This window comes from Trachemys scripta, chromosome 22, assembly GCF_013100865.1.
Source record: "Trachemys scripta elegans isolate TJP31775 chromosome 22, CAS_Tse_1.0, whole genome shotgun sequence".
Taxonomy (NCBI): Eukaryota; Metazoa; Chordata; order Testudines; family Emydidae; genus Trachemys; species Trachemys scripta.
Window position 1 is genome coordinate 2,726,679 of NC_048319.1, and position 16,415 is coordinate 2,743,093.

A 16,415-nucleotide genomic window follows, 5' to 3' on the forward strand; every position below is an offset into this window, starting at 1 on the left:
CATTCTGCATCCTGGGCTGGAACCCTCAGGTTTGGGTCAAGAATCTATTTCCCATCCTGGGGGGGGGGAATAGACAGACCCAGCCCTGTCCCCCCTCCCCCACCGAGCCCTCTCCCATACACTGCTGCAGCCCCAGGGAGGCTGTGAAGAGATAACAGTGGGTAAAGGGCCTGGTTTCTCCCACCCCTGGCCAGGCACCATCCCACAAGGGTTCATTGCTTTGGAGCTGTGCAGGCCCAACGTGAGACCTGCTCCTCAGGGGGGCCAAGCCCCCACTGCTCCTGGCTGCAGATGGGGGGGGGGGCTCAGCCAGGCCCCGCCAGTGGCCGCTGTGGAAAGCAGGGGGGCCCTATTCTGTAGCAAACCACGCACTGGAGCTCAGGGCAGTCGAGAGGCCCTAGCATCCTGACGGGGGCTGGAGACCGTAGGGCTCAGGGGCGGGGGAACGGGGCACTTCTCAGTGAGCCCCGTGGTCAGAGCCACACAACACAGTTCAGGAAATCGATCCACCTCCCGCAGCAGGGACTGTGGGCGTCTGAAAAAATATCCAGCCACAGCAGGGTTAAAAAGTCACAGCACAAAATGATTTTATTCTGTAAACCATCTGTTATGGAGGGTCTCTGGCACCCCCTCCTTTAAGCATTGCAGCATGGCTAAGGAACAAAGCCTCCCTCCCCCACCCCCGACATGTCTCTGCAGAACAAGAGGACACGGTGAGCAGCAATTCTGAGGGAGACGCAGCCTGCAGGGTGCCCCATGGCACCGAGAGGGGCAGGGCAGTGGGAACTGGCTTTGGGACGGGAGACAGGTGCTCCCCAAGCCAGGACACAGCCAGCCACTCCAGAGCCAACCCCCTAAACACCACCAGGGTCACAGTAGCCGGCACAGCCTCAAGGCACCTCTGCCTCCATCACCTTCCCCCTGGTACCGCAGCAGCCTGGACCCCAAGGGACGTCCCTGCCGACGGGCCCACGGGTGCCAACACCATTAAGGGCCCCAAGGCAAAGGCCAACAGGGAGGCGGGTGGAAGAGGGCTCAGAGCAACCTCTCCGCACCCCTGGGCCTGGTGGCTGGTGCTGGGGAGGGGAGGGAGACTCACGCCCTCACTCCATAGCGCTCCCCTCTGGCGGGGTGAGGAGTGCCGCTGAGAGGCTGACGGGCCAATCAGGCCTTGAGAAGATCCTCAGAGCTCCATGAAGGATGGGGGGGGAGGGGAGCCCAGAGCCAAAGAGGAGGAACAAGACCCTGCCATGCACAAAATCCCCGAACGCCTGCTGTGAAACTCCCCCCACCCCCAAAGCAGGGATCCTCCTTCCCCTCAGCGGCTTGTCCCCTGGAGCCGCATGGCCTGGCTGCTAACCCAGCAGGGACGGAGATTTCGGCATCCCGCTGCCCCCAGCCAGGCTGAGCGTACTGGGGCCCGTGGTGTGTGTGTGGTGGTGGCGGGTAGCAGCTCCTCCTTGCAATGTCCAGGCACTGGAGACAGGAGCCAAGCTCTCTCCTCACTGATGCTTCTTGATCCCGTCCTGGCCAGTGGGAGCAGCTGGCTGGAAGAAGCCGGGGTTGTGAAGGCAGCGGTAGGCGAGGAGGTGCGGGCCCAGCGCGTACAGGACGTTGGTGAGGAGAAAGACCCACCAGACCTCCTCCGGGGTGCGGTAGGGATAGGGGGTGCGGTGGTGCAGGGAGGAGCCCACGTGGGAGAACTGGGCCTGAAATGCACAAGAGGGGCAGGGTGACGGGAGACGCTGCCCACGGCACCTGCCCCGTGAGCCCCCCCGCTAGCCCCTCCCTCTGCAGTGAGTGGGAAGCCCTGGCTGGTGGGGCCCCAGCCCCACAGAGGGGAAGTGACTTGGCTACGGAGCAGTTAGCGGGCGCCAGCGGACAGTGCTGGCTCCCACCCATGTGCAGGCCCCAGGTTCGAGAGGACGGCTGATGGGAAAGAACCTTCGATTCTATTGCACCATGGAGAAATCGCCAGCAGAACTCATGTCCGCAAGACTGCAAGGGCCAGATGCTCCCACCTCAGCCCCAGCAACCCGCCCAAACAACGGGGGCGGCTTCTCACATGGCTTGCACCTGGCAGATCCACCGCGAACAATGGGGGCAGGGGCAGATTCTCCACTTAGAGCAACAGGGGTTGTGAGGGCTGACCTCCTTTCAAGGCCTGGCCCCAATTCCCCACCCCCGCAGCCCAAGTGTCACAAGTGGGTGAGACCCTGTTATGCATAAATCCAGCAGGGCCAAGAGCTAGGGATTAAAGAGGGTAAGCGCCATCCTCATGCTCCAGGGCGTATAAGTGCATCAGCAGCTGAGGTCAGGAAGGAATTACCTTGGGAAGATAATGGTACACAGCCAGGCACACAATGGGGTTTGTCCCCTGACGAATCCAGCACTGGTCCCTGTTGGGCCAAGGGGTTGGGGCTAGCCGGCCCCGGGACTACGCTGGGGCAGCCTTGCTCATGCTGATAGCAGGGCTGCGTGTTCCCCCGTACCCTATTGATAGCTACACGGGGCGCTGGCTCAAGTCTATTTCTGTGAAACTAATCCACGTCCGCCATTAACATCCGTTGAGAGAGTAATTATCAGGCTCTGCTCGTTGCCATAGAAACTGCTCCACATGCAAACCCAGGGACGAGGGAATCGTGAGAGGTCAGAACACGCTTGTCCAGGAGCCTCGTGCAGGGGCACTGGCCTAGAGACACACCGGCCCTTTGATGTGCTAGCTCTGCGATGCAATGGCTCCCGCCTACAGAGACAGCTCAGTGCATTGCTCTCGCTGAACCACGGAGCGTGGCTAGCTAGTAGGTAGGCGGCTCGGTACAGTCCTGTGCCAGCCTGGGGGAGGCGTGTAAAGGCTGCTGGGACCGTGGCCCGAAACCGAGGCCTCCCCCGAGACACTGGCTCGAGGAAAGATCCGGGAAGCTGGCACTGAGAGCTGGGTCTGCGACTCCATCTCAGTGGCTTCTCGCCACGTCTCCGAAGAGGGGCTGAGTGGAACACCGCGGGGAGGGGGAATGGTAAGTTTCAGAGCAAACTCCCGCTGTGCTTTGAGCAGAGAGCGATTTCCAGGTGTAAACGGGCCGGCTGTGGTTCCAGATCATCGCGTCCCCGGGTCTGTCCCCTCCCACACCCACAGAGATCAGCGCAGAACCCCAGGCAGGAGTCAAACGTCCCTGCAACTACGGACAAAATAAGAGGGATAAGCCTCATTTTAATCTCCTCCCCTGACCCCAGAGCTGGAGCCCTTGTGCGGCTCAGCAGTGAGGAGAGGCTGGATTACCAGCCTCTGTGGGACCCCGGCGGTCAGGGGCTGAGCCCTCCCCTTGCCCCTCCCCTCGCTTTACATCAGACTGAGTTAAAGAAAAAAAAAAAACCTCAGGACACCTGGGTTCTATTCCTAGCTCCGCCGCAGGCTGGCTGGGTGGCCTTGGCCCAGTCACCCGCCACCCCCTCCCATCTCTCCCTAAACTGTGAGCACCTGGGGGCAGGGACTGTCTCTCACTCTCTGTCGATGAAGCACCAGCAGAACGGGGCCCTGTTCTCATCCGCGGCCTCTACCGCAATACACCTAACAACAGGCCCAGGGTCTGCTGTGCCCCAGGGAAATCCCAGCCCCGGCCCCTCGTTACCTGCGCTGCGGCTCCAGCAAACACCAGGGCCCAGTCGGGCAGCCACGTGCAGCCAGGCCGCAGGAGCCCGTAAATGCCAAGGCAGAAGAACGGGAGGACGTAGAACATGTAGACCAGCATCTGGCAGCAAAGGGAGAGAGGTCAGCACAGGCCTGAGCAGGGCGCTGCCGGGGCAAAGTGTGAGCACAGGGCAGGGGCTGGGAGACATAAGGAAGCGGGGGCTGGACCAGAACCCCGGATGCAAAACTGCCCTGCGCTTGCAGAAGTGCCCAGCGGGATGCTCCAGATCTCAGGCCCCCAGAATCCCCAATGTTCCCAGGCATTAAAATAAATGAATAAGCAGCACCCTCTCCGAAGGGATTTAGGTGCACAAGTCTATACACTCCAGCATCCCACGGCGCTTTATAGAGCCTCCCCCTGAATCTCTCTGGGCCTGAATTCCCGGCCTCGACGCCGGGGAGACCGATCCCGCCATTCTCCCACCCTTTGTCCGGCAGCCTGCCAGGACCTGCACCGAGAGCAGCTGGGTCCCAGCGGGCTCCGCACTCACCTGCACTTTGGGGTAGGCGACGGGGTCGCGCAGGTATGGCTCGTACTGGTAAATGTAGTCGAAGCAGGAATCGGACGGACAGTCCAGGACCACCTGGAGACACAAGCGGAGTGCCTGGGAAAGCCAGCTCTGATCCCCCACCACCGACCCCTCACCCAGTTGCCCCCAGGAGACACAGAGTGCACGGGACAGCCAGATCTGACAGCCCACGGCCATTCCCCACCCCCACATCAACCCCGTGCCCAGCTGCCCCTGTGCGATAAGCAGAGTGCATGGGAGATCCGGCCCCTGTCCCTGCCCCTCCCACTCACAGACTTTAAGGCCAGAAGGGACCATGATGATCATCTAGTCTGACCTGCTGCACATCGCAGGCCCCCGACCCCCCGCCCCTTCCCTGTAATGGAGCCGACCCTCTGGCGGAGTCACCGACTGGCCAGCCCTTACCAGCCCTCTGAAGAAGGTGAACGTCGCAGCCACCAGCAGGAACAGGATCAAGCCCACGTCCAGGGGCCGCTGATACAGACTCCTCTGCTGCTCCGCCGCAACCTGAACACGAGCGGCCGCAGTGGGTGTCAGGGACTGGGACGCTGGCCCTTTAAGTGGGAAACTTGAACGGGCTAAATTTCAAAAGCCAGTTCTCTTTGCCTCCCCCTGGCTGGGCAGAAACCTCGATCCAGAGCCAGCAGCCCCAGGGGCGTCCCATCTCCGCCCTTTCAATGGTGGATCCATTCCCAGCCTCAGCACAGTCTGCTTTTAAACGGGCAGCGAGAACCTCCTGCCAGGTCTGCTCCGGTTACTGAGGTTTCCAGAGAGGGGCCCAGCTCCGCAGGAAGGGAGGGGGGATGAGGATGGACGGGGCTGCGTTCATCCCCCACTCAGATGCAAAAACCATTTTTAAATTAAAGTCCCTTAAAAGAATAAAAGGGGGGGAGGTCCCCCCGGCCCCCAGACCAGTGGGTTAAGGACAAAGGGATCTGCAGCCATCCCTAGACAGGGCAATCAGACGTGCCCAGGGCCCTGCTCCCGTCCATGGTGCAATGGACTCACACCTACAGTTCGGCGTGGGCTCTAGAGGACAGGACCGGAATGGGAGGCAGGAGACCTGGGTTCTGTTTAGTGATCCTGGGCCCGTCTTGTCGACTCAGCTTGGAGCAGGGCCTGTCTCTCACCGTGTCTGTGCAGCGCCCGGCACAACGGGCACCGGAAGACGCCCCCAGGCCTAATGGTGCCAAAGCAGCACCTCTGCTCAGCTAGCAAAGGGAGCGGACGAGCCTGAGCGGGTGAGACACCCACCAACCAGCAGGGGGCAGCAGCGCACAGACACATTCACAGGGGGAGAGTTTGGACTAGGGTGACCAGATGTCCCTATTGTATTTTCCACTGCATGCATCCGATGAAGTGGGTTTGAGCCCACAAAAGGTTATGCCCAAATAAATTTGTTAGTCTCTAAGGTGCCACAAGGACTCCTGTTCGTTTTACTATAGGGACAGTCCCGATATTTGGGGCTTTTTCTTATATAGGCGCCTCTTACCCCCCACCCTAGTTTGTACCCGGCACCAAAAGCAACTGCATTTTGCCATCCCACCAGCCTGGCAAAAGGGTGCCAGCTGTGCATGTGATGAGGGATGGGTAAGGGATCAGGGGCAATTCCTGCCGGGTTTGCTCACCAACCCCCAGCCTTCAAAACGGGGTTTTTCCCAAACAACGGTGTAAAATACAGGGCTGGAATATGGGAAAAAACAATCAGCGGATTGAAACCTAACCAAGCCCTTAGCTCGTATGGAGGCCAGTGGTGGAGAAGGGGTACCCGGCTCTAGGAACAGCACCCCAATGCTCTGTAATGATCCCAAGGGGCCAGCAGCTCTGTGTCTCGGCCCCAATGGAAGACGTCGCCTGCAGACGCCCTAGCCACAGGCAGGGGGTTGGCTCCGCACAGGCCCAGAGCATCCCGTGCCCAGTCACCAAGACCTGCATGCCTCTCGCAGGCCACCTGCCCCAGCTGGGACCCCCAGCCTGCCGACCCGCCTACCTTCTCAGCAGTGCAGCAGGGAAGGGGTTTTGGCTGGCTGAAGAGTCTCATCCCAGCCCAGACTGGGATCAGGATGTAGGGCACATTGAGCAGGAAGGAGGGGCGGATCTCGGAGCTGTACTTCCCTAAGAGAGAAGAGTCCCCAGTTGTGCATGCAGCAAGACCAGCCCTAGAGACCGGTGCCTTTGGTTAACCCCATGGAGAGCGCGTAGCAACACCCCACTCCTCCCACATCCTCCCTGCACTATTCCACCCTGACGGGATGGGAGAAGAGGGTTCCTGTCCCACGCACACCCGGGCTTCTCTGCCACCAAGGGGGCCTGTTAGTGCCGGTTTTAGTGAGGCACGCTGGACTTGAACCCGCAGCTCTGGGGTGTGTCCCTGCAGAAGCAGAGTGGAGCACGGGCAACGTGGGAAGGACACAGACTGACCCCCACGAGACCAGAGCTCATAGCAGAGGGTAGCTCCCCAGCGCTTGTCCCTGGCAGGCCCCCCCTTACCTAACATGTTCCCAGGCAGGAAGACGACAATGCTCATCATCAGGGAGCCCAGCCAGTAGAGACCCAGGGTCCTGTAGTTCTTCCTGGGGAGACAGTGGAAATTCAACACCCTCTTGGGGCTCAGATCAGCCTTTCCCACCTCACCCCATCACTCAACCACTGCTGCGTTCATAGGTTTCTTCCCCTCGCCTGCTCTCCCGGGTTAGTGGCAAGGTGGGGTCAGCCCTGCCACGTCACAGCGTGTGGGTTCAGATGGGCACTCTGCCACCCCAGAGCAGCCTCCCCTCCAACAGCCGCTCCTCCCTAGCAGCATACCAGCATCAGAAGGGGACTGCTACCCTGCCTGGCCTCCCACCACCCAGAGCGCCCTGGCTGCAGGCCCCCACCACCCATGAATTCTTCCTCATATTGGCTCCTGGCGCTGCCCATTGCTCACAGGGCTGCTACCAACTGGGCAGGGCACATCCATGCCCGGAGACCCCGTCACTCCCCCTGGGAGGACCTGGGCTGCTGCCCTGTTCTGACCGGAGCTCCCCACTGCTCCTGCACTAGCATCAGATGCCAAGAGGGCTGGAGTTCGGGTCGGTTACTCAGCCCGGCTCTCCGTGCCCATGGCTGGGAGGTCCCCCGAGAACAGGCCCACACAGGAGATTCCTGCAGCTTCCAATCCTGGCTGGGACCTTGTGGCAAAATACTATGGGACGGTTGACTATGGTTCCCCTAGCGCCCCCACTTGGCCCCCTCCCCAGACTGTTCCAGCAAAAAGCAACCCCCATTCTCCTCCGCCCACCGCTTGGAAGCAGCCATGTAACGCCCAGGGAATGAACCGGAGATCCGAATCGCCTTGAGTGTCAGTCCCCTCTTACCTTTGTGTGATGGCTACGATCATGGCGAGGTAGAGCAGGTAGTGCACGATGCCATCCCAGTAACAGATCATGATGCCGTAAGCCGTGCGTAGGTACGGCTCGCCCTGCCCACCAGAAAGGCATCGAGTCACTTCCCCAGCTGGGCATGACGACGCTCAGTCCAATGCCCACATGTGCCTGCCCCCATCTGGTTGCTCTACCCAGGGGCCAGTGCCGGGCATGGGGAGCTGCGGGGGACTTATGAGACGGAGCTGTGCCACAGCTCGTTTAAAGGAACAAGGGCTCAGATCTCCACCGCGGTTGCTTAGACCTGTGCCAATGAGCGCAGCGTGGCTTTAACCCCCCTTTGCACCGGGGGAAGGGCCTGCCCGCAGGGGAGCAGGCCCATGGTGTTTGTAAGGGAGCAGGGATGGGATGCCATGGGGTCTGGCCAGGGCAGCGTGATGTTCTGGGAATCCTGGACGCGTGATGGCAGCCGGGGTGGTACCTCCTTCATGTAGAACTCCATGAAGCCGCTGATGTAGCCATCCTCCTCCAGTGAGATGATCAGGTCGATGACGGAGGTGAAAGAGAACACCGTGAACACTGCAGGCGGGGAGAGAGGGAGACAGGCTCACCTCTGTAGGGGGCCCCGAGCCACCTCCCTGCCAGGCTGCCCTGGGCCCCCCAAACACACAGGCCTCGCCCCAGCTCAGAGGGGACCTGCACGTGCAGTGAGAGGTCCCAGCCTCGCCTGTCAGCTGGGGAATTCTCCGCTCCCCAGAGCATAAGGGGCACGGGGGGGGGGCAGGGGCGGGGTCTCTGGCTGAGTCCATCCTGCTTGTGGGGCTCAGCCCTGGACCTGTCCTCGATGCCCTTCGGTGGGAGACTGGCAATGGAGACCCCGTCCAACCTCCCCCCCCCGGCCTCTCGCCGCTCCCTGCGCAGGTTGGGGCCAGTGTGTGCCAGCTGATGTGATGTTTTTGCCAGGCAGGCACCTTTCACCTGGGGACTGAGCTGGGCCCTCCCCCCCCCGCCCACGGGCTGCCTGACGGCCGTCACATGGGAGCAGCCTCCAGTCACTGGCAGCCAGGGCTAGATCTGGGCCACCGCGCATCCCCTGCACCATCCAGACCCACCAGCACCTTCCCTGACGCGGCTTCAATCCCCCTGAACCTCACCCACCCACCTGCCGCCTACAGAGACCCAGGGCTCCTCCAACCACATTGGCTTGCTGCCTCTCTTGCCCAGGTAGGTGAACAGGAGCCAGGAGGGGGTCACTAAGCAGGGCCCCCCCCCGCCGAGACTCACCGTAGAAGAGGGGATCCTGGGAATGGCTCCCTTCGCCCAGGAGATACACCATGCAGAACAGAACCAGCAACACCAGCGCCCCCGTCACCGCGATAGCCACTGGGCTGTAATACACGCAGGCAAGGGACAGGTCAGACTCTCGCAGCGTGACGCAAGGGGCTGCTGAGGGCCGGGCAAACCCCCTGCCCAGCCTCTGGCCCGATTAACTGTCCCATTCCCGCTTATCACCGCGCTCGGGGCATGGAGCCCATCCGCAGAGGAGACTGAAGACCGTGGATGGAGTCAATGGGAGTTTGGCCATTGAGTTCAATGGGGCCAGACTTCCCCCCGCCCGCTTCATGCCTCAGTTTCCACCAGTCCCCACGATCCTGTTGGCCGAGCGGGGAAGAGGCCACAGCCTGGGTTCTGATCTCACTCACCCCAGCTGCTCTAGATTTGTACCCGTGACAGTCAGCAGAATCTGAGCCCGGCACCCCCTCCTGTTCCGTGGCCCTGGTAACAAGCAGGGCCCTGTGGCTTAGCAGATGGCACTTTTGGGGGGCTCATACAGGCACAGGCACAAGATCTGGTGAGTGATTTTGGGCACCCAACTTGAGACACCTTAAAGGGGCCTGCGTTTCAGAGGGTCGGTGCCCAGCACTGTCTGACCAGCTGGCCCCTTTAACATGCTGGGATCAGACTGATTTGACAATCTTAGCCCCAGTGCCCCTGTTCCCCCCATCACAGCCCTTTTACAGTCGGTCTGGCGGGTCAGCTGATGTAAATCCGGGGAGCCCCACTGACTTCAGTGCAGCAATGCCGCTTTACCCCAGCTAAGGATTTGACCCCAAACAGCTAGAACATCAGCAGGGATATTTTAACCTTAGCTGGATTTGAATCTTCAGTATTTTAAACCAGAGGCAGGACTTGTCAGCGCCAGGAACCAGCCACCCTCCCGGGGTTTACACCCCCCTCCCCTTTCATCATACAGCACGTTGCCAGGGAAAGACACGCCAGCGCCTGGCAGACCCGGTTCAAACCGCAGACTGACTGCCCAGGCTCTCGATCTGCGCGCTGTTCCCTGCACGCCGGCAGGTTTCACACGCCTCGCCCAGGCCAGGGCACCTGGGGAGCTAATTAATGACCTGGCACTTTGCTGTCTAGCAGCCCCCGGCTTGCCCGGCTGACGTTGGGGGCAAGAGGTCAAAATATTGCCACATTCGAAGGGTTTCAGTGACGTGTAGGAACGGCAGCACCAGCAGGGAGAGCTCAGCGGACGCATGCTCGGGCTGCTGTAAGGCCCTCTAAGGACACACACGTCCAGCAAAGCCCTGGGCTCCCCCAAATCAGCCCAGGCTGTAAGGGGGCCTCCCAGCTTTCCGGGAGCAGGAGGGAGGGGGACAGCAATCGGCCATCCCATGGCAACGCGTTTCAGACCCTAGTTCTAACCAAGCTGCCTCCTCCCCAGAGCTCTGCGCTGCATCATGAACCGGGAAGCATGGGCCCCCGCGGAGCAGAGAGGGGACGGCATCACGCGTATTGCACACAGGCACCGAAGCAGGGAAAAGGCTTTGCTGGATGAATGCGGCCACGAAGGCAAATGCAGGGCTCATTCCCTGGCTAGTGCCCTTGGCCCGGGGTCTAAGGGCACCTGGCAGAGAACAGCTTCCCCTAGGGAGATTTGCCCCTTCCCTGAGGCTGCTGTAACTCGCCCCAGGGGCCAGGCAGAGCCCCAGGAGGTGGGGACCCCAGGGGTGGCTTAGAGACCCCCTCCCCACCGACCCACCCCCAAGTGCAGGAACCATGGACCCAAGGATGAGGCCTCAGCTCTCGGGGCTCCAGTGGTGCCTGGACCCCCAATAAAGTACAACTGTCCGTCCGGGATCCCTTGGGCAAACCCCCTGGGCGAAGCTCCCAGCTGGGACCCTGCGTAACACTGCCGCTTTGGGTGGAGGGTGGGGACTCTGTAGAAAGCAAAGGATTCTCCTGCGGCCTGGGGTTTTGCTTTTGGAAGGGGGGGGCAGGAGGGGTTTTGCCAACACCAGCCGCTGGATGCAGCAGGGTTCAAAGTACAGCCAGCCTACGCGCCGGGGCAGGCCGAAGGCCAAGCCCTCAGGCTGAGCAGAGCACACGGCAGCATCCAGGAGGCAGGGCAGGTCCGACCAGACCAGAGCCAGGCACACTGAGTTCAAACGCTCTCAGCAAGGGCCTGACCCAACATCCCCTGCCGTCAGAGGGAGTCCTGCCTGTCTGCTGACTTTGTGGGGTTGGGCGGGACCCTGGGTGCTAGGAACAAGCAAAGGTTTACAGTGACGTAACCCCCATCAACCCATCCAACTTTGCTCTTCTCGGAGCCAGGTGACCCCTTTGCTCCCGTGGGAACCGGACAGAGCTCTGCCCGGTGACAAGGGGCTTTGTGATGAATCCAAGGCAATTCCATCACTCGGGAGAGGAAAACAGGAGTAGAGCTAGAACCATAGGTCCATGTCGATTATTATTTATATTATGGTAGCACCTAGAAGCCCTAGCCAAGATCTGGGCACTGCAGAGACACATAAGGGATGGTTCCTGCCCCAAAGAGCCTACAGTCTAAGTACACAGGGCAAAGGGTGGTTGGGGAAACTGAGGCACGAAGAAGGCAGTAATTACCTTGCCCAAGGTCTGACATAACTGAGCATGGAGGGAAATGACAGGCACTGTCTCCTCCTGAAATTCAGACCCTGCATCACAGCAGGGGCTGCTTCGAGAAGTGTCCTGCACAAGTACAAAGATAGGGGCCCATCTCCCAACCGTCCAGGCCATTGTTACAATGGGCAAAATGCCAAGGCAGGTGCCACGTGCTGGGTTTTATTCTGAAATGTCATTTTAGTTGAAATCATTAGGATTTCGATCTCCCTTCTCAGAGGCGGCGGTGCCATCACATCTGAATATGGATGGCCATTAGCTGCTCCGCTATGATCAGAGACCAGGTAAACCGATTAGAAAGCGAATCTATAGTGAGGGGAAAGATATTGCAAATTTGTGCTAGGACAGAGGGTACGTTGTAGGGAAATCCATCCTGAGCTCTCTTCTCTTCTTCCAAGAAGCAATTTCATTCGTTGTAAGAGCTACAGGACCAGCACGGCTCCTACTTTTGCTTTGTGAGCGATAAAGCTGAACATATTAAGGCATTTTCCACTAAACCCTTTAACCCTGCTGCAAAATAAAGTGAAAGCCATGGCTAATCCTGGCATTCAACAGGCGGCGTTAACAGCTTACACTCCAAAAGTATCACCCATCAGCCAGGGAGCTCATCCGCAGCCCACAGACTGCAAGGCAGCAGAGGACAACCTGAGTTCAGCAGGGCGGAGGGTCCCCCAACCCCAGCGCATACAGACGAGTGGAAGTCAGGCTAAAATCCTGGGGTGGGCACTAGTCTCTGGGTCTATGGAAAGCAGCCACGCGCCAGGATTGCAAGAGGCGGAGAACAGTCTGTGCCTGGCCTTAAAAGGTGACCCCCAAAATACCAGGGATGGGGGAGATGTGAGCAAGTGTTGTCTAAAGTGCCTCGCAGAGGCTACCCCGCCACTGTCGTTATTGGCAGTAATTACAACACCCCCCACAGGGCCCCCAAGAGATCAGGGCCCCGTTGCGCCAGGCGCTGCACAGACCGACTAGGCCCTGGGCCAAAGCGCTCACAATCCCACTAGCTCGCCCGGGAGGCGCAGCTTGCGCACAGCGCGCAGGGAGCGCCCCAGGGAGCGCAGCGCAGCGCAGGCCGGGTACTTACTGCGCCAAGGCAGCGACGCAGTTCAGCGCGTAGGACACAGGGAAGGCGGCGAGGGACAGGCCGACGGCCCCCGGGACCGCAGGCAGCTGCATCGCGAAGGGGCCCCGCTGCTGTTCCGCGGCCAGCGGCCTCCCACCCCGGCTCCCCGCTGGGGCCAGAGGGAAGCGGACCCACGTCCCCCGCAAGCGCCCGGGCCGGTCCGTCGCCCCGAATCCAGCCCAGCCCGCAGCGCACGATCCCCGGCCCCCATGCAAAGGTCGCAGACTTTCGTCCCCGGGGCCACTCGCTCGTGCCCAGCCTGAGTCAACACGGCCCGCTCCCGGGTGGAGCTGCTGGCCCAGAGGCGGAGCCGGAGCCTTTGCCCCGCCCGCCGCTTTGCAGGCTCTGCCCGGGAAGTTTTCAGGAACAGATCAAGACTGAGAGGCTCCTTCCTGCCCCCGGGTAGAGCCAGGCGCTGGGACTCCTGGGCTCTACCCCGCGTCTGCACTGGCGCCTTAGACAAGCCAAGTTAGCCTGTGTCCCCCGCCCGGGCCTGGCCTGCTGGACCATTTAAACCGGGCTGCCTGGAGGTTCAGCCAAGTGCTTGAGCAGCATTGGGAAGACAAGGGCTATCAGAGGGGTAGCCGTGTTAGTCTGAATCTGTAAAAAGCAGCAGAGGGTCCTGGGGCACCTTTGAGACTAACAGAAGTATTGGGAGCATAAGCTTTCGTGTTCTGAAGAAGTGAGGTTCTTACCCACCAAAGCTTATGCGCCCAATACTTCTGTTAGCCTCAAAGGTGCCACAGGACCCTCAAGGGCTATCAAGTCAGCGGGAAACCTGCCGGCCTCCTTCGCCAGCTCCTGCAACCACCCCCCCGGGAGCAGGCAAAACACAACCCCGGGCAGGCCCCTGCCACCGCCTGGCTCCAACTCACCAGGTGCCCACCCACCCTCCGCTGCACTCAGAGCCAGCCCGGTTATGTCTCAGTTTCAGTTGCAGAGAAGTTTATATCCCACCTCTGCCCTGCCCTCGCATCCTGCTGGTTAGGGTGACCAGATGTCTGGATTTTATAGGGACAGTCCTGATATTTGGGGCTTTTTCTTATATAGGCACCGATTACCCCCCACTCCAGTCCCGATTTTTCACATTTGCCGTCTGGTCACCCTACTGCTGGTACTAGCACCTTCTCCCGTGGCAGTTAGAGAAGCTGAGAGCACAGAGCAGATGGAGGAAGTTGCAGACTGATGCCTTCAATAACACTCTTTCTCTTCCAAGATGGCAGCAGCATCGCTGCACCCTCTCGGAACAATTGACAAGGAGAAAGGGCTTCCCAGCGAAGTGGCCCTAAGCACCAACATCCTCTCACCAAACAGAACCACTCGTACATCTCGGGAGGCGGTGTCTTTTCAGCTGAGCTCTCCACGTCCAAGCTGATCAGCTGCAGCTCGGAATGAGAGACTGGTTGCTGGGACCAGAACGCTGGGCGCCCGTATCTGTGCCCTGGAAACCCACATTTTCCTGTTATTCCCAAGACATTCCAGCAGGGCTAAATTGCTCCGATACAATCGCACAATGTGCCCGCTAGAGGCGGTTGCAATGTAGAATGTTGAGCTTCCCCGATTTTGCTTACATAAGATTGTCCTTAGCAAAAGAAATTTCCTTACTTAAGTCCGTGGAAGTCATTGCAGAAGGATGGTTTTGAGAGAAAGAACTTAGCAAAATTCAAAGAGGGATTGGATATTTATCTGGTAACGAGAATAACCAGAGTGAATGGTAGTTAATGCTAATGGAAAGAGTTTTGGAAGGGCAATGAAACCTCATTTATTAGGAGTTAAGTCAATTTCTATTAGGATTCAGGATGGGACCTTTATGGGAAGAAATTACCCCACCTCTGCCTACTGTGGGGCTTCCTGCCCCATCCTCTGAAGAGAGTGGATACTGGACTAGATGGAGCATGAGTTTGATCCAGGCTGGCAGGTCTACGTCCCCCTTTCATAATCACGAGGATGAACATCTGACAGACCCCTCTCTCTCTCGCCCCAATTTATTCCTACTCTGACTTCACTGGGTTTATGTCACAGATGCCTCTAGGTTCTTAAAAGGATGCATTTGGGTTCCTGTCTGCTCCGTAAATGCGCTCTCCCATGGACGTGACAGCCAAGAATATTGCATCTCTTCACCCTTGACATCTTCCTGCTGACCCCGACAGTCTGATTACATTCCATTACTCTGTAACTGCTCTATAAGTACTTTACTGACAGCGTAAGCTACAACCCAGGCTTTTGCTGACTGTGAATGAGATAATGCAGCTTGGTTCAAGAACATAACCCCCTCCCACCCAACATAAAAGTCAGAAAAAGCCCGAAGGTCAACGTCCTCCATCAGGGAGACAAAAAGACCTATTTCAGGAGCTGATGAAATCACTTTGCCATGGCGGTGTAGGATTGCTCCTTACTGCACATCGAGTATCCAGGGCTGGACTCTGTACTTCTGTCCCTGGGAAGCTCTTTCCACAGTCTAAACCGATCTAGAAAGTTTTTCCTCCAATATGCAGCTTTTCTTCATTTAATCTCATGACTCTTGGGGTTTATCTGTCTCACACCGTATCACTGCAGGATCTGAGCTCCTCACAACCATTAACGAATGCACCCTCATAGCAAGTAACAGCGCCATTGTACCGATGGGGAAAGGAGGCATAGATTCTTGTTGAAGGTCACCCAGGGAGCCTGTGGGAGGTGCCGAACTGAACCCAGATGTCCTGAGTCCCAAGTCAATGACTGTAAGACCATCCTTCCTCCTTGTTTACTAGCCCTACTACATAGATTGTTTAAGTTTATAAACAAAGGGATCACGCTGGTCTCCTTGAGATTCACATGTAAATACTGTTCAGGAAGACTAAGATGTACTCCACGAGGTATTATGAAAAGCTTGGCAACTGAAGCATTTTCTTCTCATTCACCCTGGAAATCTGAAGCATTCCGTAACAATGGCTGTACCGGGTCAGACCAAAGGTCCATCTAGACCAGCATCCTGTCTACCGACAGTGGCCAATGCCAGGTGCCCCAGAGGGAGTGAACCTAACAGGAAATGATCAAGTGATCTCTCTCCTGCCATCCATCTCCCCTCTGACAGACAGAGGCTAGGGACACCATTCCTTACCCGTCCTGGCTAATAGCCATTAATGGACTTAACCCACCATGAATTTATCCAGTTCTCTTTTAAACTCTGTTATAGTCCTAGCCTTCACAACCTCCTCAAGTGAAGGAGAAAAAACATCTTCAGATTTTGAGAGAGAATAAAAAGCTCATGAAAGCCACCACTTTTTACATGCCATTGAGAGAATTGTAATCAGCAGAGAGAGAGCAGGGATTCCAAGGTCTCTGTTCGGGCAGGCTGTTTCCAGCATGATTGTGACCTCTCCATTTCACCTCTCTTTTCAGACATTGAGAGTCAATGCCAGGTGTTGGGGGAGGGACCTGGTTGAATGGTAGCACTTAGTGTGTGCCAGAAAAATTCCAAGAACCGAAGTGCTGTTTGTCAGACATTCACAAAAACAAAACTGTTGTCATCTGACCTTTCACCTTGCTTCCAAAAGCTTTCCACCGGAGCCGTTGTGTCATTCCTTCGCTCCATCACGATTCAGAGTCCACGGATGAATGAGTGGCGGTGCACTTTGCCCTGCACTGTTTCATTGCTTCGTTATGCAGCAGCAGAAGTGGAAGTTACTTTGCATATGCCCCGAGATGAGAATTCATCTTATTAAGCAACAATTCAAAGTACAGGCAGTTGTACACGCACTGATTAATAGCAGTGGGCGTGACAC

General features: G+C 58.3%; 1 protein-coding gene across 1 annotated transcript; it reads right to left on the reverse strand.

Moving 5' to 3' along the window:
* Positions 1-562: 562 nt before the first annotated feature.
* TM6SF2 (transmembrane 6 superfamily member 2) lies at positions 563-12,969 on the reverse strand. The gene is made up of 10 exons (XM_034755328.1): positions 12,613-12,969; positions 8,865-8,968; positions 8,062-8,159; positions 7,575-7,678; positions 6,709-6,791; positions 6,209-6,333; positions 4,624-4,725; positions 4,180-4,272; positions 3,630-3,749; positions 563-1,709 (listed from the first exon to the last, which is right to left on the reverse strand). Exons 1-10 carry the CDS (start codon positions 12,702-12,704, stop codon positions 1,503-1,505), a joined length of 1,128 nt encoding a protein of 375 aa, XP_034611219.1. The 5' UTR covers positions 12,705-12,969; the 3' UTR covers positions 563-1,502.
* Between the last annotated feature and the right edge of the window lie 3,446 nt (positions 12,970-16,415).